The 17,295-nt window shown below is 36.6% G+C and overlaps 1 protein-coding gene across 1 annotated transcript; it reads left to right on the forward strand.

Annotated features, from left to right (window-relative positions):
• The first annotated feature begins 15,480 nt into the window (after positions 1-15,480).
• LOC107948580 (probable glutathione S-transferase) lies at positions 15,481-16,665 on the forward strand. Its single transcript, XM_016883187.2, has 2 exons — positions 15,481-15,868; positions 16,054-16,665. The coding sequence occupies exons 1-2, from the start codon at positions 15,551-15,553 to the stop codon at positions 16,396-16,398; spliced, it is 663 nt and encodes a 220-aa protein (XP_016738676.1). The 5' UTR covers positions 15,481-15,550; the 3' UTR covers positions 16,399-16,665.
• Positions 16,666-17,295: the final 630 nt, after the last annotated feature.

Consider the following 17,295-nt stretch of genomic DNA (forward strand, 5'->3'; position numbering starts at 1 on the left):
GGACGGAAGCGTCAGCCCCGTAATGCGAAAAAATGATGAATACTCATTGAGAAGGCTAAGAGCGGATTCTAAGCCTCATAAACCATTTTTGGGGAATTTTGACAATTTGGCTAGATAAATTTAGTGGCTCATGCTTTTTGGGGAAAAAGAAATAAACATAATGAAAATGGAATTTTTATTGAATAATATGAAATGAACAAAGGCTAAACTTTTTGGGAGAGGGAGTGTTTACAGAAAAGATGAGTCAAATTTGTGTCACTCCATCCCCTATTTATAGTATTAGGAAACTTAGTCTATTCCTAATTAAATTCTAAAAGATAAATACAAATAAATAAAGATAACTAAAGATAAAAGCTAAAATTAAATCTAAATAATAATCTTTAACAATTATCCTAATATAATTAATATTTAAATAGAGTCTTGTATTTATAAAATCCATTCTTTGCACTTTTTCCCTCAAGTCTTCCATACTTTGCATTTTCGGCACCACTTCTTTCCTATTTTGCATTCTAGCTCATTTTATCTTTAAATTTACTCTTTTTGCCCCAAAATTTCCTTTTGCCTTCAACTTAGTCCCTTCAAGATAAAAAAACCATACATAGCTCAAATTTGTAGGATCATACTCAAAATAAATGCGTAATTAATACATAAAAATATGTCATTCTAGAGTATTATCAAAAAGTCCCCAAATGAAAAGTTACGAAGTCACATACTGGAAATAATTAAAAATTACAAACCAAAACCAATAGAAACTGATTAATACTTCTTAAAAATAGTCTGAGGTCCAAGGTGATTTTTCGTATACGAGGTCTGGCCCTAATCTCGAGGTTTACCTAAAAAGTTAAACACTATGGGGGTGAGCTTATGAAAGCTCAGTGTGAGTCGAACAATTATTTAAACAGAAATAAATACCAAATACAGTGAAACATATTAGCATTAAGAGAACATAGAATCATCATTGGAATTTCATATCATTACATAGCCATTATTAAATCGATGTCAAGCGGTGTATAAGCATAGGCCATTGTTCATTCTAGTGTCAATCATTAATTTCGATACCATTCAGTACAACATAAGACAATACATTGCATAAATCGATAACACTCGAGTATGTCGTAAGCATGATGCAATACAAAACGGTTCCTACCAAAACCATCCGCTACACACCACGAGTTCCCCAAAACCCGTCTACCAAACTCCAATGTTTGTGAGCAAAGCTCGATGTGTTAGAAACCACCGTATAACATAAATGCAGAAAATTTACCTAATAACATATCATGCATTAAAATCTCCAATCCTCTTAATACTCCAACTGTAGTGCACTGACTACGTATAAATGCGGACTTAATATGCTGCTAGTACTCCATAGAACTCCTCCGTCAACCACAAAATAATCTACCCCAATGCATATGCAATATGTCATACAATCTCATACATAGCCATAATTCAATACTTTCACATTTAATTGACATTTACAACATATGCCATTAATTATCAAATACTTTTAGTGAATGGAAATAATATTGCAACTTTAAATTTACCAATAAAATGGTATCATTCAACAAATCACACTTTTATGTTCATTTACAACTTTTCTTTGCGTGCATGTGTAGCAGTCTTTCGAACATATCATAACAAATCATGTAACAGCCCGATTTAGGGCCTAGTCAGAATAGTAGTCTTGAGACCACAAATTCGAAGTTAAAAAAATTATTTTATTATTTTTATGAGGTTATAGTATGATTTTATTAGTGCATGAAAATTTTGGTGAGCTAATTTTAAGGTTTTCTAGCCCAATTTTGAAAAAGGACTAAATCGCATAAAAGGCAACAGTTGCATTTTAGTGCCCAAATGAGTTAAATAGCTAAAGAACTTAAATTGAGGGCTTTTAAAGGGTAATTACACCCTTTTTATTAGTGTTGGCCGGCCATGTGAATGATTTTAAGCAAATGGTCAAAGTATTAAGTAGGTGATGTCATGTTTTGGTGATAAAATAATGCCTAAAAGCCTAGCTATCACTTCTTTCTTCTCAACCAAAATTATCAGAAAAAATGGAGTTTTGAAGGCTGAAAAATTTCAGCAACTTAAAGCCCTCACAAGTAAGTGATCCCCACACCCTTTGTTGATGATTTTTGCATTTTTGAGACCTTTGAAGCATGAGCTTTCAAATGAGGGTGATATTTTACAAAATGGTCAAGAGTTTAGGGTGTTACCATGAAATGATTTGTGATGTTTATTGATTTTTTATGGAGGAATATGAGTCCTAGTTGTGTCATGAACAACTTTGGTGAAGGAGATTTCATGGAAAACACCTAAAGGGGTTATTTTGCAAAAGTTGCAAAATAGTTAGTAAGCATGTGAAATAGTAAAAATTCGAAGTTGCTATAAGAGTAAAAATAGTTCAGTTAGGCCTAAGATACAAAGAAATTCGATGAAAATCAATTTTCGAGCTTAGGGGCAAAATGGTTATTTTGTCAAAGTCTAGGGGCAAAATGGTCATTTTACCAAAGATGTGAATTTATAATTGCCTAATTGTAATTAGTGACTCAATGAGTGTATATTGCTATTATAGATCAAGATTTACCAAATCCGAACTTAAATCAAGGGAAGGCCAAGCAAACCGACTAAACCGAATAGCCAAGTACTTTTTGTAATCCGAGGTAAGTTGTACGTAAATGATACAACTACACTATTAATAATTGTATTCATATCTCCATTGAGTTGATATTGTATGAGTTGTCAAGTTATGAATTGAGAATGTCTAGTAATATTTGAGATAATAGAGATATTCCATTGAAACATTAGGATACGAACTGGATATTCATGCCAAGGCATTGGGTGAATTGTGTGCTAGTGTAAGACATGTCTGGGACATGCATCGGCACGCGTCTATGAGAGCCAATATAAGACCATGTCTGGGACATGGCATCGGCATCCAGACGAGGGCTAGTGCAAGACATGTCCGGGACATGCATCAGCCATACTATGATAGCCAGTGTAACACAATGTCTGGGACATGGCATCGGCACAGAGACGAGTGCCAGTGTAAAACATGTCTGGGACATGCATCTGCCTCGACAGAGATAGCCAGTGTAAGACGTGTCTGGGACACGCATCGGCTAAGAGTTATGCTAGTGTAAGACATGTCTAGGACATACATCAGCACGCGTATATGAGAGCCAGTGTAAGACCATGTCTGGGACATGGCATCAGCAATATATCCCATGTTGAAGGTTCATAGAATATCCAGTAGTATTCCAAACGTTTCAATGATGAGAGTTATAGATCAATTTTGATAAAGAAAGAATAATCATGTTGTGAGTGGTACAAGTACCTATATGGTAAGAACGAATAACAAGCCTAATTTAGAGAATGTGACTCGAATAGATGATAATGAGTAAGTTAAATTATGTTTACCTTTGAGCTATAAGTCTGATGACTAATGGTGAGATTGTTGTTGTATATTTATTTATATGCAACTTACTAAGCTTTATGCTTACCCTCTTTCTTTTCCCTCTTCTTTTAGTGTATTCAAGCTAGTTTAAGGATTCCTTAAAGTTAGAGATATCGATCACACTATCAGCCGCAATACTTGGTATAGTTTGATTTATATTTTTGAAAGTGGCATGTATAGGGCTAGAATAGGATATTGTATTAAGAGAATGATTCATGTATTTTAGCTTAAGTAAAAAGCCCTTCATTTTGTAATCAAACCTGGAATAATGGCTATTATTCATTGTGATGAGTGTATGTAATGTTCTTTTTATGGATGAATTAGTGCCCATTGTGAGGAAATTTATATATTGAAATGATCTTGTGTAGGTTGTGCAAAATGGGTGACAAAAGGGCTTTGGAAATAGCGTAGTTTTTCCACAAGGGTAAGACACACGGGCGTGTGTCTAGGCCGAGTGTCACACATGTTTCACACCCATAGGCGTGTGTTATAGTCGTGCGTCCCCTGCACTTAAATTTTCAAAATCATTTTAGCACACGGGTAGGACACACGGGCGTGTGTCCCTACCGTGTCATCAAGTCAGTATGCATGCTAGTAGTACACAGGCAAGAGACACGGCCATGTGTCTTGGCCGTGTGAATGACACGGTTATAGGGCACGGGTGTGTGCTTGGGCCGTGTGGTTTTGGTAGAATGCCTAGGTTTTCAGACACAGGTTTGGGACACGGGCATGTCCCTAGCACACGGTCGTGTGCTCTATACCCACACGGGCGTGTGTAGCTTTGTTGCATGAAATTTTTCTAATTTTTTTTATGAGTTCTCGATTAGGTTTCGAACCACCTTGGATGAACGTTTTGGGCTTGTAAGCCCATGTTAGGGGCAAATTATTTGTGAAAAGAAAAGTTTTAAATTACTTGAGATTTCACGGCCAATTTTGTTTAGTTAGTTGAGTTTAAGTCAGGTAGCACCACGAACCCTATCCTAGCGTCAGATACGGGCGAGGGGTGTTACATTTGGTGGGATCAGAGCATGGTTTAGTTGATTCTAGGACTAACTAGCCAGAGTACGAGTCTAGCTATACATGCCACGTACATGCATATTGATAGTGTGATGACTCCTGACGATTAAAAATTGTGTTTGTTATAATAATGGATCCTGATAGAACCACGGCGGATGACGTGGAAAGCAATACGTTGGCTTCCGCGAAAAGGACCGTACCAGGAGAGAGTGAGCCCGTAAGTATGGGCCAAGGCGGAGGGGCTAGGGAAGCCTACCTCTGAATGATGGATGCTTGGTATATGAAGTTTGTTCGTGCAAATCCAAACACTCCACCTCCCCCACCTCCTCTGATTCCTTAGTATGTCCCGATGGCTCCGCAAGGTGTGGATGTGTTCAGATGAGAGAAAGCCTCCGATAGTCAAGATCCAAAAGCAATGAGCCAAGGAATTTCAGGTTAGTGTAGATGATGACCCAGAGAGAGCAGAGTTTTGGCTAGAGAATACCATGAGAGTATTCGATGAACTGTTATACACGCCTGAAGAGTGTGTGAAGTGTGCCGTGTCACTTCTACGAGACTCGACTTATCAATAGTGGAACACTCTCATGTCTGTAGTATAGAGAGAAAGAGTAACCTGGGAATTCTTCCAAGGAGAGTTCCAAAAGAGGTACATTAGCCAAAGGTTTATGGACTAGAAAAGGAAGAAATTTCTAGAGTTGAAGCAAGGTAATAAGACTGTGACAGAGTATGAGCGGGAGTTTGTGAAACTCAGCAAGTATGCACGGGAGTGCATATCCACTGAAGCTACCATGTGTAAGAGGTTTGAGGATGGCCTCAACGAAGACATTTGAGTATTTGTGGGCATTCTGAAGTTAAGAGAATTTGTAGTGCTCGTTGAGAGAGTGTGCAAAGCAAAAGAACTGATGAAAGAGAGGAAGAAAGCGGCCAGCGAGTCACGAGACTTAAAGAGAAGCCAGATGGGGAAAGCATACCTGTCCTCATCCAAGAGATCAAAATAATTTTCTACCCGATCGAATGCTTCGGTGGGGTATTCGAAGAGAAATAAGAATCAGCAGAACATGGCGTCTAAAGCTCAAACTACTTCAGTTGCAAGTGTTGGTAGTGCTCGGCCAAATAGGCCAGAGTGTTCGCAATGTAGAAAGATGTCACTTGGGTGAATGCCGAGTAAACGAGAGAGGCTATTTCATGTATGGGTCACTTGACCACTTTATCCATAAATGTCCTAAGATGGACGAGAGAGAGAGAAAACAAAATGCGAAAGCAAGCAGTGCTCCCTTTAGGGGTAGACCTCAAAGGAACCCCGGGAGTGGAACTGGTAGTAGAAGTGCACTGAGAGATACTGCGATGAGGTCCGAAGGCAAGGCACTAGCAAGGACCTATGCTATACGAGCTCGGGAAGAGGTAGAATCTCCAAATGTGATCACGGGTACCTTTTCTATTCACGACATAACTGTTGTCGCTTTAATTGACCCGGGATCTACCCACTCTTACATATGCATAGATTTGATACCTCGTATAGACATGCTTATACAGTCCACTGAGTTTGTTGTGAAAGTGTCTAACCCATTAGGCAAGCATGTATTGTGGACCAAGTATGTAAAAATTGTCCTTTGGCGATTAGAGGCTATTTTTTTCTGGCCAACTTGATGTTGTTGCCGTTTAACGAATTTAATGTAATTCTTAGGATGGATTGGCTGACCTCCCATGGTGTTGTAGTAAACTGTGGGAGAAAAGTAATTCAGCTAAGATGTGAGAATGGTAATGTTCTTCGAGTTGGGCCAGATAAGTCAGATAACCTACCTGTGGTAATATCGTCTTTGACCGCTGAAAAATATTTGAGAAAAGGTTATGAAGCTTATTTAGCTTTTGTGCTGAATACCCAATTATCCGAGTCGAAGATTGAGTCAGTACCAGTGGTTTGTGAGTTTATAGATGTCTTTCCAGAGGAGTTACCAGGGTTACCCCTAGAGAGAGAGGTTGAGTTCAGAATCGAGTTGGCTCCTGGTACGACGCTAATCTCGATTACACCTTATAGGATGGCCCCTACCGAGTTAAAGGAATTAAAGGTACAGTTACAAGAATTAACAGACAAAGGTTTTGTTAGACCAAGTTGCTCACCATGGGGTGCTTCAGTACTTTTTGTGAAAAAGAAGGACGGATCAGTGAGATTATTTATCGACTATAGACAGCTTAACAAGGTGACAGTGAAGAACAAGTACCATTTGCCGAGGACCGATGATCTCTTCAATCAACTAAGGGGAGCCACTGTATTCTCTAAGATAGACTTGAGATCAGGTTACTAGTAGTTAAGGGTCAAGGAGCAAGACATGTCGAAGATTACTTTTCGGATGAGATATGGGCATTACGAGTTTCTTGTTATGCCTTTTGGATTAACGAATGCCTCGGTAGTGTTTATGGATTTGATGAACTGCATCTTCCGGCCGTACTTGGATAAGTTTGTTGTCGTTTTTTATCGACGACATATTGATTTATTCGTGTGATGAGGGTGAGCATGCAGAACATTTGAGAACTGTGTTACGGACTTTGAGGGATAAACAACTCTATGCTAAGTTTAGTAAGAGTGAGTTTTGGCTTAAGGAAGTTGGATTTCTGGGACACATTGTGTCGGGAGGCGGGATTAGAGTTGATCCGAATAAGATCTCAGCTATTGTAGAACGGAAACCGCCAAGGAATGTGACAGAGGTCCGCAGTTTTCTGGGGCTAGCAGGATACTAAAGAGATTTGTAAACAGATTCTCCATGATAGCTACACCGATAACGAGGTTACTGCAGAAAGGTGTCGAGTTCAAATGGTCAGAAGAGTGCCAACAGAGCTTAGAGAGATAAAAGGCTTTGTTGACTAAAGCCCTAATTTTAGTGCAACCTAAGTCGGCAAGAAATTTTTAGTTTTTAGTGACGCTTCCCTAAATGGTTTAGGGTGTGTGCTAATGCAAGAAGGCAAGGTTATAGCCTATGCCTCAAGGCAACTAAAACTTCATGAGAAGAATTATCTGACCCATGATTTAGAGCTAGCAGCTGTGGTGTTCGCACTGAAGATTTAGCGACATCATTTATATGGTGAGAGATGTCAAGTATTTACTAATCATAAGAGTTTAAAGTATCTCATGACTCAGAAAAAATTGAATTTGAGGCAACGACGATGGTTAGAGCTAATAAAAGATTATGAGTTGATTATCGAATATCATCCGGGAAAGGCGAATGTAGTCACCGACGCTTTAAGCAGATATTCGTTGGTTGCTTTGAGAGCTTTGAATGCTCAGATGACCATATCTAATGATGGTTCGATCCTAGCAGAGTTGAGAGCCAGACCGAATTTTCTTCATGAAATCCGAGAAGCTCAGAAAAATGATGAGAAGTTACAAGCCAGGAAAAATCAGTGTGAGTCAGATGTTGAATCAAATTTTCAGATTGGTACCAACGGATGTTTAATGTTCAAAAATAAAATTTGTGTACCTAAAGATGGTGAGCTCGTTCAGAAGATTTTACGAGAAGCACATAGTTCGTAGTTTGTCCGTCCACTCGGATAGCGTAAAAATGTATAACGACCTGAAGAAAATGTATTGGTGATCGGGAATGAAAAGGGATATTTCAGAGTTTGTTTCCAAGTGTTTAGTATGTCAGCAAATAAAGGCTGAAAACCAAGTACCTTCTGGGCTACTTCAGCCTATTATAGTTCCAGAGTGGAAATGGGATCGTATCACTATGGATTTCGTAACCAGTTTACCGTTAACCCCGAAAAAGAAAAATCCTGTATGGGTTATTGTCGACAGATTAACTAAGTCAGCCCACTTCATACCAGTGCATACCGATTACTCTCTTGAGAAATTAGCTGACTTGTATGTTTTCAGGATTGTGAGGCTACATAGTGTACCATTGTCGATTGCTTCAGATCACGACCCAAGATTCACCTCAAGGTTTTGGAAAAAGTTACAAGAGGCTCTAGGAACCAAGTTAAGTTTCAGTATGGCTTTTCATCCACATACTGATGGACAATCAGAAAAAGCAATACAGATCTTAGAGAACATGCTAAGATGTTGCGTCCTTGAATTTCAAGGAAGTTGGGAAAAATATTTACCATTGGTTGAATTCGCCTACAACAACAGCTATCAGTTGAGCCTGAAAATGGCACCTTATGAGGCCTTGTACGGGCGAAAGTGTCGAACACCCTTATATTGGACAGAGTTGAAAGAGAGTCAGATTCATGGGGTTGATTTGGTTAAAGAAGCCGAGGAAAAAGTTAAAGTGATTCGGGAATGCCTAAGAGCCACTTCAGATAGACAGAATCCTACGCGGATTTGAAGCAAAAGGAGATCAAGTTTGAGGTCAGTGATAAAGAATTCTTGAAAGTTTCCCCTTGGAGGAAAATCCTCAGATTTGGTAGAAAAGGGACCTTATGAAATTATCGAGAGAGTAGGGCCTGTGGCCTACAGATTGAAATTGCCGCTAGAGTTAGAAAAGACTCACGACGTGTCTCACGTGTCTATGTTATGCTGATATAGATCTGACCCTTCACATGTAAATGCGCCTACTGAAGTTGAAATTCTTCCAGATATGACTTATGGTGAAGAACCAGTCAAGATCTTAGCTCGAGAGGTTAAACAATTAAGAAATAAGAACATACCACTTGTAAAAATTTTGTGGCATAGACATTGAGTCGAGAAAGCCACATGGGAACTCGAGGAGTCTCTGAGAGAATAGTATCCAAATTTATTCACTGGTAAGATTTTCGAGGACGAAAATCCCTAAGGGGGAGAAATGTAACAGCCTGATTTAGGGCCTAGTCGAAACAGTGGTCTTGGGACCACAAATCCAAAGTTAGAAAAATTATTTTATTATTTTTATAAGGTTATAGTATGATTTTATTAGTGCATGAAAAATTTGGTGAGCTAATTTTAAGGTTTTCTAGCCTAATTCCGAAAAAGGACTAAATTGCATAAAAGGCAAAAGTTGTATTTTAGTGCCCAAATGAGTTAAATAGCTAAAGAACTTAAATTGAGGGCTTTTAAAGGGCAATTACACCCTTTTTTATTAGTGTTGACCGGCCATGTGAATGATTTTAAGCAAATGGTCAAAGTATTAGGTAGATGATGTCATGTTTTGGTGATAAAATAATGCCTAAAAGCCTAGCTATCATTTCTTTCTTCTCCACCAAAAATATCAGCAAAAATGTAGTTTTGAAGGCTGAAAACTTTCAGCAACTTAAAGCCCTCACAAGTAAGTGATCCCCACACCCTTTGTTGATGATTTTTGCATTTTTGAGACCTTTGAAGCATGAGCTTTCAAATGAGGGTGATATTTTACAAAATGGTCAAGAGTTTACGGTGTTTCCATGAAAGGATTTGTGATGTTTATTGATTTTTTATGGAGGAATATGAGTCCTAGTTGTGTCATGAACAACTTTGGTGAAGGAGATTTCATGGAAAACACCTAAAGGGACTATTTTGCATAAGTTGCAAAATAGTTAGTAAGCATGTGAAATAGTGAAAATTTGAAGTTGCTATAAGAGTAAAAATAGTTCAGTTAGGCCTAAGATACAAAGAAATTCGATGAAAATCGATTTTCGAGCTTAGGGGCAAAATGGTTATTTTGTCAAAGTCTAGGGGCAAAATGGTCATTTTACCAAATATGTGAATTTATAATTGCCTAATTGTAATTAGTGACTCAATGAGTGTATATTGCTATTATAGATCAAGATTTACCAAATCCGAACTTAGATCAAGGGAAGGCCAAGCAAACCGACTAAACCGAATAGCCAAGTACTTTTTGTAATCCGAGGTAAGTTGTATGTAAATGATACAACTACACTATTAATAATTGTATTCATATCTCCATTGAATTGATATTGTATGAGTTGTCAAGTTATGAATTGAGAATGTCTAGTAATATTTGAGATAATAGAGATATTTCGTTGAAACATTAAGATACGAACTGGATATTCATGCCAAGCATAGGGTGATTTGTGTGCTAGTGTAAGACATGTCTGGGACATGCATCAGCATGCGTATATGAGAGCCAGTATAAGACCATGTCTGGGACATGGCATCGACTTCCAGACGAAGGCTAGTGTAAGACATGTCCGGGACATGCATCAGCCATACTATGATAGCCAGTGTAACACAATGTCTGGGACATGGCATCGGCACAGAGACGAGTGCCAGTGTAAAACATGTCTGGGACATGCATCGGCCTTGACAGAGATAGCCAGTGTAAGACGTGTCTAGAACACGCATCGGCTAAGAGTTGTGCTAGTGCAAGACATGTCTGGGACATGCATCAGCACGCGTATATGAGAGCTAGTGTAAGACCATGTCTGGGACATGGCATCAGCAATATATCCCATGTTGAAGGTTCATAGAATATCCAGTAGTATTTCAAACGTTTCAATGATGAGAGTTATAGATCAATTTTGATAAAGAAAGAATAATTATGTTATGAGTGGTACAGGTACCTATATGGTAAGAACGAGTAACGAGCCTAATTTAGAGAATGTGACTCGAATAGATGATAATGAGTAAGTTAAATTATGTTTACCTTTGAGCTATAAGTCTGATTACTAATGGTGAGATTGTTGTTGTATATTTATTTATATGCAACTTACTAAGCTTTATGCTTACCCTTTTTCTTTTCCCTCTTCTTTCAGTGTATTCAAGCTAGCTTAAGGATCCCTTAAAGTCAGAGATATCAATCACACTATCAGCTGCAATACTTGGTATAGTTTGATTTATATTTTTGAAAGTGACATGTATAGGGCTAGACTAGGATGTTGTATTAAGAGAATGATTCATGTATTTTAGCTTAAGTCAAAAGCCCTTCATTTTGTAATCAAGCCTGGAATAATGGCTACTATTCATTTTGATGAATGCATGTAATGTTCTATTTATGGATGAATTAGTGCCCATTGTGAGGACATTTATATATTGAAATGATCTTGTGTAGGTTGTGCAAAATGGGTGACAAAAGGGCTTGGGAAATAGCGTAGTTTGTCCACACGGGTAAGACACACGGGCGTGTGTCTAGGCCGTGTGTGACACACGGCTCACAACCATAGGTGTGTGTTATGGCAGTGCGTCCCCTGCACTTAAATTTTCAAAATCATTTTAGCACACGGGTAGGCCACACGGGTGTGCGTCCTTGCTGTGTCATCAAGTCAATATGCATGCTAGTAGTACACGGGCAAGAGACACAGCCATGTGTCTTGGCTGTGTGAATGACACGGTTATAGGGCACGGGTGTGTGCTTGGGCCGTTTGGTTTTGGCAGAATGGCCAGGTTTTCAGACACGGGTTTGGGACACGAGTGTGTCCCTAGCACACGGTCGTGTGCTTTATACCCACACGGGTGTGTGTAGCTTTGTTGCATGAAATTTTTCTATGTTTTTTTATGAGTTCTCGATTAGTTCTGAACCACCCCAGATGAACGTTTTGGGCTTGTAAGCCCATGTTAGGGGCAAATTGTTTGCAAAAAGAAAAGTTTTAAATTATTTGAGATTTCACGGCCCAATTTCGTTTAGTTAGTTGAGTTTAAGTCAGGTAGCACCACGAACCCTAACCTAGCGTCGGATACGGGCGAGGGGTGTTACAAATCACTTGTACGAGTATATCATGCATAAGCTTTATTTTCATTCGTAAAGATACTATACATACAACCAATCATACATCAAATTAACCAAACATTCATGACAATGTCAATCATTCAACCATTTAGTCAAACTAGCAACATTGTTACCATGCCAAATAGTTAGGGCTCTAAACGTACCTGATTCAGCCACTTATAAATTAATTACTTAGCTAATTAAGCCAAGCCCAATCAGCAAGCTAAACCATCAATTAAATCATAATAATCATTATTATCGATCAAGTTATTAAGTTTAGGACCTACATATTATTTTCGCTCTTTCGTAGCACACTTGTAAATCTTGTGGTTTCTCTAATAAGCTTTAAAATTAACCTAAATTAAAAATTAGAATTAAAATCAATCAATATACCTTTTAAACAGCCCCAAAAAACCCACTTATAGGTTTAACCCAACCATTACAATTATATCAATTTTTCAAATCCAGACTAGTTAGATTTCTTACATTGAATTAATGTGAATCGTACGCGCAAACGTCTTTCGGCTTTACTGTTGGTTTGGTGGCATTTAATTCGACACCTAAAACATTTAAATAATGTAAAATAAGTATCTAATCATTAATTAAAATTCTTTATTTAATCAATTAACATTCTTTTCCCAATATCTAAACCGAAACTACACACTAGTCCATAATTAACCATACTTACACTTCTCGAATTGTCAAATCTAAGTCGCCGATCAGTCCAAATTGATTTTTTTTCCTAATTACACATGATTCAGAGATGATTAGGAAGGGTTCAAGAACCTAAGACATTGATAAAAAAAATAAAAGGAAAAAAATAAAGAAACAACAACCCCTTTTTGTGCCTCTAAGTGCGGTGCACCACTAGCTAGCTTGGAATCGGGGTTGTTTAAAATAGCCCCAATTCCTAATCATCCCCAATTCCACCATAATTGAAATCACTTTAAAGGCTGAAAAAATACTCATTAAATATTTAAAATTCACCCAAATTCCAAATCTTGAATTTTGAGTTTTTAACTTAGACGATTCATCAAGAAATTGTATGAAAACAAGAACTTCCACAAGGTAGGTGAAATGGGCAGCAAAGGAGTTCGTTTGGGGCATTAGTAGAGGCCAATATTGAGTGCTAAAATTCCATATTTAAGGCTGGAAATTTTATGATAAAATTATAGCAAGAATAGGAAAATAATGGTGCAAGAACCCGTTGTAAAAGGAAGAGAAATTAATGGTGAATTTTGGTGGCTGGGGTGGCAGCACACAAATGAAAAAAGAAAGAAAATTGATGAGAAAAGAGAAAGGAAAAGGGTGAATGACTAGGGTAGGGAAAATTGACTTAAAGGCTGAAAAATATAAGAAAAATTTGTATTTATACCTAGGGTTCAAGGGTATGGATGGCACAGACATTAAAAAAACAAAGGATTTTGCAAAACTTAATTATTTTACAAGGGAAAAGATTCAAACTTGGGACCTTAATCTAGTTTCCATGCTTTTTAATTTATCAATTAACCACAAGTTATTTCCTTATTTTTTACATAATTTTGTAATATTTATTTTAAAAATAAGACATGCCATATACTAAGGTTTGAGACAAAATTTGCAAAATAATAAAAATGGTGCGATAAAAGGGATTTGAACTTAGGTTTCAAGGAATGTTTCACTAGCATTTATCCAACAAACCAATACCTCATTTATTTCCTAAAAATGCATAGATAATCTCAAAAATTAGGGTATGACCACTCTCTCTCGATTCACAAACTCGGTTCTACTAACCCCCAATTTTTAGGATGTTATAGGCGTAATCATTTCCATCATCTGCTTCTTCGTCTACGATATCATCCTGGACATCGTCTACATCAGGGTCACTAAAATCTCCACCTTCATGATCAGAACGACCATTATTATCGGATCCATCTTCACCATGCACATCGGTCTCAATAACGACTAGACGAATCTGTAGAGCAACATGGTGTGGATTTTCGACCCATGTCGATGTGGCTCCACCGCCGTATTGGTCTAAACATCCAACATTGAGATCGATGTTAAAACAGTGCACAAACGACCTCCTATCGATAGATACTTTAGGAATCTCCGTACACGGGTCTTCAACTCCATCTTGTTGACTTAACGGAGTTACATCTTCAAAAGGCATTGCATCGGCTAACTCAAATGAATTGGTTCAGTGTTCACTCTCTCTGGCATGCAATATAGTGTGACCATTGTCTTGACATTGCCATCGTCTAAAAGTTCCATCTAGGTAAATTTGATAGGATTTGACGAAATTAGAAATTTGTAAAATAGTTTCAACATCCTTCTTCCACAATGTTGGGAAATTTTTGCAATGATCTTCTCTTTCATATCATCAACAGACACATTCTTATCGAACCTCATTCCTATTTTCTGGCGAGTTTCAAAAATACAATCAACGGTTGTTTCTAAAATAACACCATTGAAATGAATAGTTGCAAAAAATTGATTCTCCATTTTTTTCTAAAACTGCAAAAAAAAAACAACTAAATTTAGAAGTATTAAACAAACACTACAATATTGACATACACGATTCTAATTATTTAAATAAAAATATAATCCTACAAATATCGAAACTAACACAATTCTAATTATTTTCAAAGTTAAAATACCTTAATACTAATCTTGTCAAATAATATATCAATAAATAAACTTTTAACACAAATAAACTATTGCTAAAATAACTAATACTATTAAAAAAATCATATTGTTTCTTCTTGATTTTTTTCGAGAGCCTTCAGCTAGGGAACTCGGTTTTGTTTTTTCTTTCAAATCAATGAATGAATTTGTGGGGGTCCTTTTATAATAATGAAAATAATATAATAATATAAATATTTTAAACAAAAGAGAAAAAATAAAGCTAAAATATTTGAGTATTGGAATCCAGACGCATGACTGACGATTTATTGATATATTAATATATTAAGCACGCTAGCGGCACCAATAAAACATAATTTTTTATACGGTTTAATATTATACAATAGACAGTATTTTTTGAGGTGAAAGATACTGGTATCGTTGATTGCTCAATGACACCTTAAAAAAATTATTTTTTAAAAAGAATTAACTATTCCTTCAACTATCGATGGTAGGGGAAATTGGTGCCACTGATTGCTCAGGCGGCACCATGCGTACATTATTCATTTTGCCTAATTATGTAAATAATCATTCGAGTATCCCATATCAGTATTTAATTTTTTTTATATTATTGTGATAAAAAAACCCAATCAGAATATATAAGAAATTAAAAAATTTTACTTTTTGAGATATATATTACTTTTGACAATCATTTATTTGTAGTCAGGAAAGTCACATGAGATGACCCCACTAACTCTTAACTCTTCGTCTATAAATACAATGCCAAAAACCCTTCAGTTTCATACATTATAACCTTAAAGAAAAAGAGTTAAAATCATTTTGAATTTGTTTTGAGTTTGAAAAAATGGGAGATGAAAAGGTAGTATTGTTGGATTTCTGGCCAAGTCCCTTTGGGATGAGAGTAAGGACTGCTTTGGCGGTGAAAGGGATAAAATACGAGTACAAGGAAGAAGATTTGAGTAACAAGAGTGATTTGCTTTTGAAGATGAACCCTATTCATAAGAAAATCCCTGTTCTAATCCATAATGGTAAACCTATTTGTGAGTCCCTCATTCAGGTTCAGTACATTGATGAGATTTGGCCGCATAAATCTCCCTTACTCCCTACCGATCCTTACCAAAGAGCCATCGCTAAGTTCTGGGCTGATTTTGTTGAGAAGAAGGTTCTCTCTTCTCTTTCTTTTCATTTTTATGGTTTTTTTTTTTGCTTTACTAGCTTTGAATTTTTGAGCGTAAGCACTGCTTGCATAGGCTGATTTGGTTCGACTCGATTTTCCTATGTTTTACGTACTTTCCTTTTTGGGTAATTTTGTCTTGTATGGATAAATTAATGGTGAATGAAATGCAGATATACGATCTAGGGAAGAAAGTATGGACAACAAAGGGAGAAGAACAAGAAGCAGCAAAGAAAGAGTTCATTGCGTGCCTGAAATTGTTGGAAGGAGAACTTGGAAACAAGGATTATTTTGGTGGGGAGAATCTTGGTTACGTTGATGTTGTGTTGGTTCCATTTTACAGCTGGTTTTATGCCTATGAAAAGTGTGGGAATTTTAGCATTGAAAGAGAGTGCCCCAAGCTAATTGCATGGGCTAAAAGGTGCATGGAGAAAGACAGTGTTTCCAAGTCTCTGCCAGATCAACAGAAAATCTATGGCTTTGTTTTGCATTTGAGGAAAGTGGTCGGACTTGAGTAAAATATTGTGCTTACAACACATTTCAAGACACTGCTAATAACTATGTTTCTTAAATAAGCGGGTACTTAGTTGTGCCGTGGATGGTGATTTGATATTTGTTTTGTTTAAGGAGTGGAATTAATTATAATTTTTATGTTTCTTAAATAAATGGGCACTTAATTGTGCTTGGATGGTGATTTGATATTTGTTTTGTTTTAAGGTGTGGAATTAATTGTAATTTTTATGTTTCTTAAATAAACCGGCACTTAATTGTGCCTTGGATGGTGATTTGATATTTGTTTTTTCCCTTAATGTTATTGTCAATTGTCCAATTTTGGACTATCAAAAAATTGTGGACAAAACTGTACTAAGTGGAGTTTTTTTCCTTTTTTGTTATCAAACTTATCATTTAATGTAAAAAAAATTTAAATGTTTTATTTTATTTTATTTCTATTAATATTATCTTTTAAATACTTTACTTTTAATTCTAGGTAAATTACACTTGTGGTCATTCTAAAATAGGAATTGTCTTTGGTCATTATATTTCTTTTTTTAATTTAATCACTCTAAATAAAATAATTGTGTGAATTAATCACTTTTGTTAAAAATTTTGTTTTCCTCTAATGAATTGTTGATGTGTTACAATAGCCATTGAATATCTGTTACGTGACTTTTTTTTTGGTCAACTTTTAACAAAATTTTAGGACCTCCCTATTCACTTCATTGCTGCTATTAACATTACACGATCATCCCGAAACCAAAACCCCAAAACAACCAGCTCATCAATGAAGTCTTTAAGAATCTTTGATGTTTTTTCATCTCCATTTATAGTTTTGATCATTTGGATAATCTCTTTTATCTTCCTTTTGTATATTCTTAGGGTCAGTTTAGCATTATTTCTCAGAAGCATTTTTAAGT

Source organism: Gossypium hirsutum, chromosome A04, assembly GCF_007990345.1.
Source record: "Gossypium hirsutum isolate 1008001.06 chromosome A04, Gossypium_hirsutum_v2.1, whole genome shotgun sequence".
Taxonomy (NCBI): Eukaryota; Viridiplantae; Streptophyta; class Magnoliopsida; order Malvales; family Malvaceae; genus Gossypium; species Gossypium hirsutum.

Bases quoted from the DNA above. Each gene is read 5' to 3' on its own strand.
- LOC107948580 (XM_016883187.2), top strand. From the start codon at position 15,551: ATGGGAGATGAAAAGGTAGTATTGTTGGATTTCTGGCCAAGTCCCTTT. The intron at 15,869-16,053 runs GTTCTCTCTTCT...AATGAAATGCAG, and splicing joins CTGATTTTGTTGAGAAGAAG to ATATACGATCTAGGGAAGAA.